This window comes from Rattus rattus, chromosome 6, assembly GCF_011064425.1.
Source record: "Rattus rattus isolate New Zealand chromosome 6, Rrattus_CSIRO_v1, whole genome shotgun sequence".
In the NCBI taxonomy this organism is placed as follows: Eukaryota; Metazoa; Chordata; class Mammalia; order Rodentia; family Muridae; genus Rattus; species Rattus rattus.
In genome coordinates, this window is record NC_046159.1 from 57,420,303 (window position 1) to 57,433,784 (window position 13,482).

The 13,482-nt window shown below is 55.3% G+C and overlaps 1 protein-coding gene across 4 annotated transcripts; it reads right to left on the bottom strand.

The window, feature by feature from the left end:
* Positions 1-778: 778 nt before the first annotated feature.
* Tpra1 (transmembrane protein adipocyte associated 1) lies at positions 779-11,455 on the bottom strand. Of its 4 annotated transcripts, none has more exons than XM_032906122.1 (12): positions 11,229-11,455; positions 7,689-7,781; positions 5,726-5,857; positions 5,481-5,613; positions 4,307-4,393; positions 4,101-4,173; positions 3,930-4,009; positions 3,447-3,557; positions 3,307-3,367; positions 3,053-3,155; positions 2,825-2,905; positions 779-1,361 (listed from the first exon to the last, which is right to left on the bottom strand). In XM_032906122.1, the coding sequence occupies exons 3-12, from the start codon at positions 5,839-5,841 to the stop codon at positions 1,097-1,099; spliced, it is 1,110 nt and encodes a 369-aa protein (XP_032762013.1). In that variant the 5' UTR covers positions 5,842-5,857; positions 7,689-7,781; positions 11,229-11,455; the 3' UTR covers positions 779-1,096. The 4 variants fall into 4 exon arrangements, with proteins under 4 accessions (XP_032762013.1, XP_032762011.1, XP_032762014.1 ...); XM_032906120.1 differs by having other exon boundaries at positions 7,696-7,781; positions 11,229-11,454; XM_032906123.1 differs by lacking the exon at positions 7,689-7,781.
* Positions 11,456-13,482: the final 2,027 nt, after the last annotated feature.

Genomic DNA, 13,482 nt, shown 5'->3' on the forward strand with positions numbered 1-13,482 from the left:
CTTAGAGGTCACCGACCACATTGAGTCCCTTTCCATACCATGCCTTATAGAACACCCTACAGTCCCGGTCCTTATGTGCATGGGTGTTTTGTCTGCAAGGAGTCTGTGTACCACAAATGTGTCTGGTGTCTGAAGATGTCAAAATAGGGCAGATCCCCTGGGATGGGCACTACAGATGGTTTTGAGTCACCACATAGGTGCTGGGAATCAAATTCAGGTCCCCTGAAGGAGCAACCAGTGCTCTTCACTGCTGAACCACTGCTCCAGCCCACTCCCAGCAACCAGTGCTCTTCACTGCTGAACCACTGCTCCAGCCCACTCCCAGCAACCAGTGCTCTTAACTGCTGAACCACTGCTCCAGCCCACTCCCAGCACTTTCTTCTACTCTTCCTGTCCATTACCATTGTGCTCTCAGTTAACATCCCTGCCGTGTCCAGCACTGCTCCAGAGACTTAGAATAAGTTTCTGTGGCAGGTGACTGGTAGCACACAGGGTCAGATGGGTTTCTTTGCCCCTGCTTTACAGATGACATAACTGGAGAGGGGTGGCCCGAGATGATAGCTTAAGGAGCCGAGGTTGGTAGGGACAAAGGCTCCACTACACTGCCAGGGAGACCCCAGCTCCCCAGAACTCCCTTCTTTCCATGTCGGTCTCCTGTCCCCCAGTGACAGTGACCTGCCCCTCACCCGGCCCTGGCAGCCAGTTCTGGGGTCATCCCTTCTGGGGGACCTCCCTACCACTTGTACGGCCCTGCTGCTGAAAGGCATCAACCCACACCTACTACTCTTTTTGCTTTTATTAAAAAATAGATCAAGAAAATATATACACTGCAGCCTTGTGGCCAGGAGGCTGAGAGCTGTGAAGGGACAGGAGCTGGGCAGGCGGGACCCCAGCAGGAATGCAGTGCCAGGAGTGCGGCGGTCCCAAACAGGAGCACAGGAGGCAGAGGAGAACTGGGGTGAAGAACAGGAAGGGGCTGGTAGCTGGGGGTGCAGGTACGCCTGCCCAGGGCTATCCACATGAGTTCCTCCACAGCACTCCACTGCACCTGGAAGCCCATCTGTCTTCACAGGCCTCCACACGCTCAGGTGCCCACTCAGGCATTGATGGCTTTCCAACGCTCGCTGTCTGTGCTGTTGATGCTGCCCGTGTGGCAGGGCATGGAGGCAATGTCATCTAAGTAGGCCACCCCAGCAGAGTCGAACTGCGTGCTGGAGTAGTTGGCTGCTGAGACTCCCGCGGGTCCTGCGGACTCGATGCCCTCGCGCCGGGCCACGGCGTAGGGCTGTGGCAGGTGCATGTCTGGCTCCTCTGCCTCGTCCACTTGGCATTTGTAAGAGAAAAGGATCTTGGGCTCTGAGCTGGTGAGAGAGTGCAGAGAAGCTGTCAGGAGAAGCAGAGCCAGACAGAAGCCAGCTCATCTGAGAAGCTAGGAACCCTTGAGCTCACCAAGATTTGCTGTGAAGATGGTCACACCTGAGAGCAGGGGCAAGAGTTTCTATATCTCAGCACCCATGGGTCTGTCAGCCCCTCATGGGAGACAATAATTAAACCCTAGCCTCCACCAACCCTGGCCAAGCGTGACCCCATGCCTGCAGCGTCACATATGACTACCCGCTCCTGAACCTGGTCACTGTCTTCAGGATAGCTAGAAGAGATTCAACAAGCAGCAGCCTGTGCAGACGGGAACAGGCGACGGCCTGATACAGCCTCCCCTAGGCCTCCCCTGAGATGGCCCATGACTACCAACCCGCCTGACAGGACAACACACCCCTGCCTGCACTCCACCAGCTCACACTGCAGCCTGTCCTTGCCCCTGCACCCTAGCCTCAGGCATTCCCCACCTGCACCTATGCACCAGCTCACTGTGGGCCCCCAGGGTCCCTTCCAGGTACGTGCTCCCTGAGCACACTCATGCCTGCTTTGCTCCTTAGTGTCTGTACAGCAGGGTCTGTACCGTAGCTCACAGCAGGTGCTTGCTGACAAACTAGGTGAGGGAACAGCAGTGCTCAACAGCAGCCCTGTGTCTGGGGTGGTTCCCCTGCCTGTGCTTGCTGCACACACGGATGCACGCATGCCACCCCATGCCCTCTGTACACCCACCTCCACTGCCATGCACACACAGTGCCCTCTGCACACCCACCTCCACTGCCATGCACACACAGTGCCCTCTGCACACCCACCTCCACTGCCATGCACACACAGTGCCCTCTGCACACCCATCTCCACTGTCATGCACACACAGTGCCCTCTGCACACCCACCTCCACTGCCATGCACACACAGTGCCCTCTGCACATCTCCACCATGCACACACAGTGCCCTCTGCACACCCACCTCCACTGCCATGCACACACAGTGCCCTCTGCACACCCATCTCCACTGTCATGCACACACAGTGCCCTCTGCACACCCACCTCCACTGCCATGCACACTGCCATGCATGCACACACAGTGCCCTCTGCACACCCACCTCCACTGCCATGCACACACAGTGCCCTCTGTACACCCATCTCCACTGTCATGCACACACAGTGCCCTCTGTACACCCATCTCCACTGTCATGCACACACAGTGCCCTCTGTACACCCATCTCCACTGTCATGCACACACAGTGCCCTCTGTACACCCATCTCCACTGTCATGCACACACAGTGCCCTCTGCACACCCACCTCCACTGCCATGCACACACAGTGCCCTCTGTACACCCACCTCCACTGCCATGCACACACAGTGCCCTCTGTACACCCATCTCCACTGCCATGCACACACAGTAGTTGCAGGTGCAGCCACATTAGAGTGCAGAGGTCTGGGCATCACTCACCCAAAGAAGCCACGGAGGAAGGCCACATAGATGAGGGGCGCAAAGAAGCTGAAGTACAGGAAGGTGGTGGCGTCCACACAGCTGTAGTAGGGAGCAGGTCAGCATGGCCAGGGCCTGTGCTCCTGCCCCGACCCCATGCCTTACCCAGAGGGATGAGGACCCCTTCTGTCACAGTGGTGGCCACTGTACCCCCTTCCCAGCCTACCCCGATACTGGACACCCTCTTACCAGAGCCCCTCAGTGATGTCAGCGCAGAGCAGAGCACTCCCCAAACCCTGCAGCAAGTTAAGCGTGGCCAGGATGCCTGCATACACGTAGAAACTCCTCCGTGCTGGGAGGCAAGGGTCATGAGCTTCTGAACCACCCTACCTTCAGGCCCAGGTATACATCTTGGGGTTTTGCCCCTTCCCAGGGCTCTCCAGCTGCAGGCTGGGAGCAGGCCAGTGCCCTCGTGGCCCCCACCCCACCCAGCAGGTACTCACAGGGCAGGGATACTCGATCCTTCAGCGGGGTCTTGGGGAGAATTACCACCAGTGAGTAGACCTGCAGAGATAGGGGTGACAGGGAGGCCGGGCCGGGCCAGGCTACTTCACCTGCCCCCAGGGAGCACGCCAGACCTCACCAGGAAAAAGAAGCAAGAGCTGACGAGCCAGAACTGGCGGCCACCATGGCCATAGATGTTGAAATCCTCAGCTGACAGATGGGAGTCAGGGTACAGGATCTCCAGAGTCCCCTGTGGTAGGCGAGGAGGTCAGTTCAGTCCTATCACTGAAGCCTCTCCCCACTTTCCCTTGTACAGCTCAGAGCTCCCCAGTGTGTCAGGCCTTTCCGTGCCCACCCAGCTAACTCCAGGGGCAGTCCAGACGCTGGCTGAGTCCCTTGTGGACAAAGCCTAAGCCTATCCAGCCTTAAAACAACAGCAAAGCCCCCACAGCATGTACTCCTGGGTGCCTGTCCAGACACTCGCTCTCACACATTTCTTAGCCTTCTCAAGGGTCACCTATAGTCTGTGTCCAGGAAAAGTTGGCCCTGCCTAGTCCATGTGACTTCTTGGGAACACTCAGAGTTTAGAAACATGACCCTTGACCCTACCACCGCCACATACCTGGGTGACTGAGTAGGCCAGAGACAGTACTGTGGTGATAGCCAGTACCCGCTTGATGCTGGACTTGCTCTCTAGGTGACCTATAAGGTACAGAGGTGAGTCAGCCCCTCCTTCTAGGGGCCATCTCTGGGTAAGGGTAGGGAGAGTAGGCCCAGGTCCAAGGAGACGTACCAAAGGCAAGGCCCAGGATGACCACACTCAGCTCAATGGCCAGCAGGAAGAAGCGGGTGATCTCCCACAGGATCTGGGGCACAGAGAGGCACGGGGTCAACTAAGGGTGGGCTCCACCCTTAGCTAGACCTCCCTGAGTCTCTCCAACAGGATGAGGACACAGAGGGCACATTGTAACCTCCACCAGACTAGCCTCTCCCATGCACCTTATCAGCAACTGTCGCAGCATCAGAGGCACTGACTGTCATAGAAACCACAGCCCTGGCAATGCCAACCAGGGCTACCACAAACACCTGCAGGGCAAGAGAAGAACAGAGTGCGGTGTCAGGACCAACAAGGCTTCCTTCCCCTCTGCAGGATCCACTCAAGAATAGGAGGTTTTAACTAGACAAGGAATGGGACAGGGAGGGTCCAACACAGGCTTCAGGCATGGACCACCCCACTGCTACCCACCCGAAGCCCCATCAAATAGCCATGGTTAGAGAACCAGGCAGCTGGGGTTCTGACCTATCCCTGCTGCTTCCCTGCTCTATGACTTTAGGCAAGTGATAGAGGAAAGCCAGCCTCTGCCCACTCCCCCATCTTGGAGCCTCGTCAGCCTGCTAGTGCCTTGAGGCTATGACGCAGCCCCCAGGGCTCCCCAGGCCATGTCTCCCTTCAGGCCCACCACCCATTTGTGGGAAGCTCAGACCACAGAAGGGACCAGGGAGCCACTCAGCTCTTCAGTCAGGCTCCTCTCCTTACAGAAAAGAGAGCCCCGCACCCTGGAATGGGGGCATACCCAAGGAGGTCACCCTTAGAGCCTCTGCCTCATGTACAGCCTTCTCCTTATCCCTATGCACCACACATAGAGCCCACCAAAGGCTGAGACCACAGGCTCTCCCCACAGGTAAGCCTGTCTCAAAGACATTACCCAAGTGGAGGAACGGAGGATTGAACGTAGCTGCTGTGCACACTTTTTTCCTCACCCAGTGTTCATTCCACCCCTCTAGTGCCAGCTCCCCATTTTCCCGTAGGAATTATCTGCCTCCCTCAGTCAGCACAGTCTACCGACCTGCCCCAACCTTCCCTTTCCTTGCTAGTCTGTTACTGGCTCAGGCATGAATGTGGGATCCTAGGTAGGTCAATCCAAGGACAGGCTATGTCTTCCCTAGCAGCCAGGAAAGAGGGACCCCCTGGTGCAGCTGGGAAAGCCAGGTGAGCTCCCATCTGTGCTTGGCATCATCTCTATAGGGAGAACCAAGTGCAGTAGAGAGCAAGAGGAAGAGCCCTGGATCCAGCCGTAACTGAAGGCATTTTCGTTATGCACACAATCCATTCATTTCCCTTTTGTGCTTAAAGCAGAGATGGGCTTTTTGTCACTGATGGGAGGAAACTCACCAAGATGTAGAAGGTAATAAAAATGGGACTGGAGGTGACACGGATCTTGGCCCGAGCTAAGGGAAGCTTCCAGAGCAGGAAGATGAAGAAGAGCACATTGGGAATGAGCAGCAGGAGGTCCCAGTACCGGACCCTGGCAGGGGGTACAGAAGCTGGCTCACTGGTGAGGTAGGGGCACGGCTCCCAGCCCATCATACCCTGAAAGCCCAGCCCTGGCCCTCCCTGAGTGGGGCCAGGAACCCTACCTGGAGGAGCCGATATCCTCATACAGCAGCAGCAGGCATTGGTGGGGCTCACTGATATTGGATGCTGGGGGCGGTGGCCACGCTGTGCTTCCATTGGCCTCCTGCAGGTTGGCCATTCCACCGGCAGTGGCCCTGAAGACAAGCCCACTTGGTTAGGGCACAGGGCCCTGGCCCTCCTCCCTCAGTCTAAGGCTACCAAGGAAAACCAAAATGGCAGTGCAGAGTACAGGCTGTACTTGGGACTCACAGAGTAGGAGGCTGGGAGAAGGCTGAGGGTGCTCTTAGCTCCATACAGGGCCTGCTCCCTCCTCTCAGGCTCTGCCTTAAACGTCTGCCCCTCATAGCCACACAAGCCACCTCCAATTACTGAGCATCATGTACCAGAGAGCAACGATGGGCACTGTCCAACTTGTTCTTCCCGAGATGAAGGAGCTCAGAGCATGGTCCCCACCCTGCTCCTGCTGCTTGGCCTCCTGGTGCTTCAGTGTCCCCCTCTGGAATGGCACTGAGACCAGTGTTCTCTTGGTGAGGCCATGGTGATGGCGGATGCCCCAGCAGGACTGTATTGGGAGGCCTGAGTGATACGACTCCCAATTCTACCTTGTAAAACCCACCCACCATCTGATCGGAGACAACACAGCCGCTAAGGTCCTCAAAGGAACCCAGAACCTCTCTGCTGCACTGGAAAAGCAGCTGCAGGTGGAGGGGATGCCTGAAGCACAGAGAGGTCTCTAGGTACAGAGAGGGTCAAAGGGGTCATCTGAGAGGGCCAGGTTGCCCAGGGAAGCTGGAGACCAGAGTAGCCCAGAGGCCAGTGTCTTTGTGGCAATGTGGGGAGGAAAGTCTGACATTCAGCCTGGAGGACCAGAGAGCTCATGATCTGAGGTCCCAGGAATGCCTTGGAGGGAGGGGACTAATGGTGGCCAGAAAACCCTAGACAAGGGACTGCGTAGGGATGGTAGTGGGGCCTCCTGCAAGACAAGCTGAGACTCACGGGTGACAGTATTCTGGTCAGTGATCTGAAGGGAATCACCTCTTCAGCAGCCAGGCAAGGGTTTTGCACAGGTGAAGCAGTATCAGCCCTTGACCACAAGATGGCAGTAGAAAGAATGAGCCTGAACTGCGGCAAAATGAATGAGCCTCCCAAATGTGATGTGGGCGGATCCAGACTCAATAGAGCCATGCACGTAACCAACACAGAAACAGGCTGGGGTTGACTCTGCAGACGGGGCGGCACGCCACGTCCCAGACGCTCCACCCAGACGTGGGCGCACGAGCTCGCATACTATCAGGAATGCTCCGGAAAGCTTCTCAGAGGAAAAGGTCGTGGCTTGGTGACTTGTCTGTGGTAGGAGTGGCAAGGAGGTCGGTGCCCCCAGTTCAGTGTCAGCGGTAACTCAAAAGGAGCGCCGTGGATCACTAATAAGCAGCAGCAGCAGCAGGAAGAGGCAGGGCTTGAGGGACTCAGGGATATTCTCGGTTTGCCAGGGTCATTACACTCTAATGCTGTCTCTGCTGAAAGGGACAGGAACCCCCAAACAGGCAGCCAAGACCCTGTCCCCAGCCTTCTCTGATCTGTTACACCTTCAGCTTTCTGATGGGGAGGAGCAGGGAGGGAAAGTATGTACATGGTTCCTAATAGACGTCCCCAAAAGAAGCTGGCTTTTCCCCAGTCCTGACAGCAGCAAAAGTGAACGGAGCACCACCCTTCATGCACTCATGCACCCTTCATGCCCAGCAGATCTGACCATGTGGTTCATATAACCAACAACTCACTGGGCTGCTCAGGTGTGGGAGGGGCAGAGCAGGCAAGGCCTACCCTCCTGAGGTCTTCCTCCCAAGGATGGGGGTAGGGAAGAGACACAAACCCTTTGTACTGAAAAAGCAAAACTCTGCTAGGGAGAAGTGCCGAGAAGACCGTGGAGTGGGACATTATGACAGAACGAGTCTCCAGGATCCACACTTCTTACCAGTGGAACCCTGGATTGCCGTCTGCTTTCCTCAGCTTGAGTGCAACTCGCCAGTTTGAGATCGTGCCCTTCTTTCTTCCTGTTAGCTGGAATAGGGATGTGATGGTAGGAACGAGAGCCAAGTTAGACCATGAGGTAGAAGTAGGTCTCCCCAGTGCATGCCCAAGGCTGCTCCGGACATAAGGTCTGCTCTCTGGTTATCATGGCCTTGCTTCACAGCCAAGGTCGAATTCCAGGGAACTTAGGAAGGTTGCTTTGGGTTGGTGTTCTGTCAAGAGGACACATGACTGAGGAGTCAGCCTTGGAAAACTCTGGATAAAGAACGTTCCTTAGAGAGAACAGCAAATACAAAACCTCGGACGTAGAAACAGACCTGGCCAAAGACCGGAAAGAACGGGCAGCTAGAAAGATCAACACGGTTGGTAAGGCTGGCTCAGGCGGGTAGCACACCTCTAACATGATTTCACTCTCAGTACTGAAAAGGCTTTTCCAAGGAGGTGACAAGACCCCATGACATGTGGGCGGGGTCCCTTAGGCCATTGCAGAGAATGGACAGGCCTAGGCAGGACAGGAAGGAGGTACACAGCAGGTCAGAGAAGGTGGGATAGGGTCGGGCGGCCAAAGCCTCACTTTTCCGAGGGCACTCAGCACTTCTGCTCTGTCCACAGGTTTAGATGTGATCAACTCCGCACAGCACAAACAGCAGGAAATGTGTGTCCAAACCTGGCCAACCAGAAAGTCCCAGCACGCTGGCCAGTGAGAAGCTACCCTGCTGAGGTCGACAGGCCAAGTGTGACTCTGGGCTGGGGCCCTGGAGAGAAGTTCACAAAGGGCAGAGCCAGGAGGTGGATGCAGAGAGAAACACTGAATTCCTAGTAACTCTGGATTCTGCCACACGTGATACCCATCCTTCCCAATCATAAGACCACTAGGTCCCCTTCACTACCAGGGGGTTTCCCAAATATATCATATGTTTACTTATTTTGAATGCTGGACACTGACCTCCATCCCTTATCCTCCTTTGGAGACAGGGTCTCCCTATGTTGCCCATGTTGCCTAGCCTTGAACCTGTGATTCTCCTGTCCCAGCCTCCTAACAGCTAGGGTAAAAATGGACTTGTGTCCCCAGGCCTGGTTCCCAGCTCCTGTATGCTCTGGAATTCACAAGGCAGAGTAGGATGGCATTCCTGGCCCTGCCCCCTGCTTGCTGTGACCTTTGATGAGTCACTTCCCTTCTGAGAGTCACAGGGACAATGACAGCTACCTAGCAAGGTTGCTAAGACAGTCAAAAGAGAGAGCCAAGCTGTGAAAATGTCTACCAAAGAGCTGGAGAGATGGCTCAGTGGCTAAGAGCACTGGCTGTTCTTCTAGAGGTCCTGAGTTCAATTCTCAGCAACCACATGGTGGCTCACAGCCATCTGTAATGAGATCTGATGCCCTCTTCTGACATGCAGACAAAACACTCATATATGAAAAGAGAGAGAGAGAGAGAGAGAGAGAGAGAGAGAGAGAGAGAGTGAGTGTGTGTGTGTGTGTGTCTGTAGAAGCCACACAGGTACCAGGTTGAAGGAATGAACATACGGTGAGGTCTGCCCATGGACTCAGGGAGGAAAGGGGGGCTAGAGGTGTGAGCTGCCACCTGTGACTCTCCCCTGTAGAATTGGGAACCCATCCCTAGGAGTCACAATGTTCACAGGTGTGGCCGCCTGTACCCAGAGTCCAGCTGTCCCAACTAGAGCCTGTCCTCCTGGCCAGTTCTACACTTAGCAGTAGTTCAAGGTATTCCTTTCTTCCTGAGCAAGTGGACAAACGCCAGACCTCAAATACTCCTGCTCCAGCATTACTGGGGCCGGGACACTGTCAGGCACACTGTACTTGCTATGACTGCTCCTGAAATAATTGAAATAATGATAACAAGCACATTAGGACACTCTTCCAGTGCACAGGCTCCATGCCCTGTGCTTCCGTCCTAGAACACTGGGCAAGCACCATCAGGGTCCTGAACAAAGGAAGAGCAGGCATGGGGCAGGGAACCCACAGATCCCCCACCCCCATCTATCCTAGGGCACAGGGCTTCTCCTTCCCCAGATCTTCTGGCCTTAGGCACATGCAGTAATAGAGAAGTGAAAGGCGCTGGCCCACCAGGAAAAAGAGGAAGGAGAGGGGGCTGACTGGGACAAGAAGGGCTGCGACATCTGGAAGGAGCGCAGCAGAGCATCATGGGGAGCCCAGGCCTCTGGTCACCAGGGAACTGAGGCAAGGCTTCTTCCACCGGTGAACCTGAAAGGGCAGCTCTGACCTCAGAGCATTCTCCAGAGGCCAGGCTCCTGCCCACAACTCAAGCCTCGCCTTCCTCCTACCCTCTGTGGCAGGCTTGCTGGGCCTAGGTGAGACCTATTCTGACACCCAGACACCTCCCCAGAGGCCTTCTCTCCCTGCCCTGGGAGAGGTTAAGAGAGCTTGTCTTTCCCATCTGTGCAATAGGTCTGCCCAAACCGTCTGAGCTCTTATATAGGATCCCTATCCAGTAGAAGGGTAGCAGTGCAAGCAGCCCCAAAAACTCTCCCTTACCTCCCAGGCTGCTAAGCCTCTAAAACTAACTGCAGAGCAGCGTAGGAAATCTCCAGAGGATAGAGGCTAGGTTCAATGCCTCTCTCTGAATCTGTCAGCCTTGGTGATAGAGAAGAGGCTCTGTCCTAAGAGGCCACCGTGGACAACAGGAGGAAAGGACGGTTCTAGGTGACCTGCCCTCTGCCTCCTGACAATCCTTCTTGCCTTTCTTTAGCCACCAACATCTACCTCAGGGGCCCTCCCTGAGCTTGATCTCGTCATTTGACTTGTTACCTCCCTCTCCGAGGGAACTTTAGCATCTCTAGCCCACCTGGGTATTGTTCTTTCAATGTCTGTTTTTTAAGATAGGGTCTCATGGGGCCCAGGCTAGCCTCCAACTCTGCAACTAGCCAAGGCAGGTCTTGAACTTCTGATTCCCGCTGCCTCCACCTCCGGATTCCTCCACCACCACCCAGTTCTTTGGTGTGCTTTTAGAGAACTAGGACTCCATCGGCAGCAGGTGTATTTACATGCTCTGTGTCTGTCTGACCCGGGTCTTGTGACCCAACCCTTTAGAATAGATAATATCTCCTAAAAATGCTACGACGCTCATTTCCAGTACAATGCAACCGAATTGGACAAGGATGGGGGTGTGTGTGTCTGTGCCCCAGACCCCACAGTCCCCTCCTCGCTACGGAGCTGCCCTTCCTTCCGCAAGGCCAGGAAGGCAGAGGCAGAGCATAGGCTGTCCTTTCCGGCTGCCGCCGAGCTCTGGCTGCACCAGAGCTGCCCGTGTCCAGCAGCTCCGTACAGGATCCGGGTCCTGACCACTAGGGTCCCCAGAAACTTCTCAAAGGTTGTCTTGTGGCTGTACCCCAAATGGCACAGGGACAGGAGACGGTAGGCCCAAGCCCGAAGAAGGAGCTGGGTAGGGCCTCCTCACTAGCTTGGCGGAGCTGGAGACGAGGACTCGGCCGCGCTTACCTGAGAGCCGGGCTGCGCAGGCCGCGGGACTCCGACCCCTAAGAGGTAGCGAGAACCGGGGAGCGTCGCGCAAGAACCGCAGCCGAGGTTCTACGTGGGTCGGTCGTAGGTGGCCAGACGCCGCCAGCGCGCAGGACTCACGGAACCCGCGGACTTCCCTGGCCCTCCCCTGGCAGCGGCGACTGGCAGGCGCCGCGGCTAGTGTTTTTTCGTCTAAGCAAAACTGTGAAAACAGTCACAACCCCTGTTTGTGGCACTCATCCACGCCCCCCGCCTTCCAGCAGCCTATCGTAATGGGGTCCCACCCACAGGAATGGAACAGACCAATAAAATTCCTCAGGGGGCGTTGCGGCCCGCGGAGCTCTTAAAGGGACTGCAGTCATAGCTAAGCAAAGTGTGTGTGGGGGGGAGGTGACTGAAACTTAAAACGGGATTTTTCTTTTTCTTCCTCACAGCTCACCCCTAAAGGGTTTCGGGAAGCGCACTGAGCACGCTCTGCCTTTGCCCCGCGTCTTCCTGCGGTCAGCTCCGGTCCTCCGACCGGTCGCCCACTGTCTCCGAGGGTGGAGCCTAAGGGACCGGCGCCCCATATTAGTGACCTCTCTGGTCACCTGGACCAGGGAGGAAGGAAGGGAGCGCATCCCTTCCACGGACGCCGTGTGCTTACCTACTTCAAAGGGATCTGTCGTTTACAGGGCTTCAGTCCAGGTCTCAGGAACCCTGAAGGCTGGGTGCTATTAGTCGCGTTTTGCAGAAGAAACCTGATGTTTCTTGAAGGGATTAAGGAATGAGTCCAAAGCTAGGAAGTGGCCAGACCAGATCACCTGCTTAAGCAGGTGCTTTCCAGAGGGGCAGCCTTCCCTGACTGTCACCTTCCCACCCACCCACTCCTCAGGCGCCTCTGTGGTGTGCGACACCCCCAGGGCAACTTGGAGGCTTCATCTCAGGTCATCTCTTGCTTTCCTGGGCATCTTTGGCCGGCCACACGAGTTTCCCTGTATATTCAAGCTTGTGGCTGCCCCTGAGTCTCTCTCTTCATGCATCCTCAGGCCTGGCTTCTCACATTCTCTCTTCACAGAGAGCTTCCTGGTCTCTTCCTCAAGAGATGGCATTGACATGCCAACCCCTTCTCAGGCATGCCGGTTGTGGGGGCAGCAGTATGTCTCAGCAACACCCTAAGGAGTGATTCAGTGCTGGCTAAAGGTGTAGGCACCTGTTCATTATAGGATCTCAGGACTGCCCCGTCCTGGGCACGGTGGGACTGGAATGAGCCTGGGCCTCTTTGTGATTGGTATGAGACTTAGCTTCCCTGAGACTTCCAGGTTAGGTCCAATTGTCAATTTTGGTCTTAGCCAGAGAAGCTAGCTAGCTGTGCCTGCATGCCTTGTGGGTCAGCAGTTGTGTAATAGTCACAGAGAAAAACACTAAGAGCTCCCAACTTCTGACCAAGAGAATAGAGTGTCTTCTTTAGGAATGATGGCAAAAACATGTCCTATGCCCTTTGAACTCTAAGGCAGTACATGCTCATAACAGCTAAGCCTTTTCTCCAGTGCCTGTTCCCAAGCTCCACTATCAATCACAAGGGACTAGGGACTAGGCAAACAGAGCGGGGTGGGATGACATGCTTGTAATTCCAGCGCTCTAGAGCTGAGACAGAAATATTGTCTCACGTTTGAGGCTAACCTAAGGCTATGTCTCAGAGAAACAAAAACAGTATGTTACTCTGCATTCCCTGCTCTGGAATTTGGGGCTCCGTGTGTAGGTGTCTGGGAGATTTTATGGCATTTGTTGAGTAATCGAGGTCATCAAGTGTCTCTTTCCCTCTGGCAGCAGAGGCACTCCATCTCGGTGGCCTTGGCACACAGGGCAGTGTGGCATCCAGGGGGTCACATGAATGGGGATCTGTCAGGTAGTGTTCCTGGCTTGCACCGGTGCAGGGTGTGGACAGCTAGGCCAGTCTTGGGAACCTAAAGCATGTTGGGGGACACTGGGACCCTCCATATGTTAATTTCACTCATTGTTCTGACCTTTAAAAATTACAGATCACACCTCTTTCTCTCCCATCATAAAGAAATTACCCACCTGCAGGGTCCTTCCAGACCTGTGGTGACTCCACCTCTCTCTGCGGTTGTCACAGGATCTGGCTACTTGGACTCTTTCAAAGAATGTGGCTCTGGTTTATCTTGCCCATGACACCCTGCTAATAAGGATGGGTAAGCATGGAGTGGCAGGCTAGTAATGAGACTCTATAAAG

What these genes read in the sequence shown, in the direction of transcription:
- Tpra1 (XM_032906123.1), bottom strand. Translation starts at nt 5,841, where the DNA reads ATGGCCAACCTGCAGGAGGCCAATGGAAGCACAGCGTGGCCACCGCCC. An exon ending in GAGGATATCGGCTCCTCCAG is followed by an intron (nt 5,614 to 5,725) that starts GTAGGGTTCCTG and finishes ACCCCCTGCCAG; the next exon opens with GGTCCGGTACTGGGACCTCC. An exon ending in GACATCACTGAGGGGCTCTG is followed by an intron (nt 2,906 to 3,052) that starts GTAAGAGGGTGT and finishes TCCCTACTACAG; the next exon opens with CTGTGTGGACGCCACCACCT.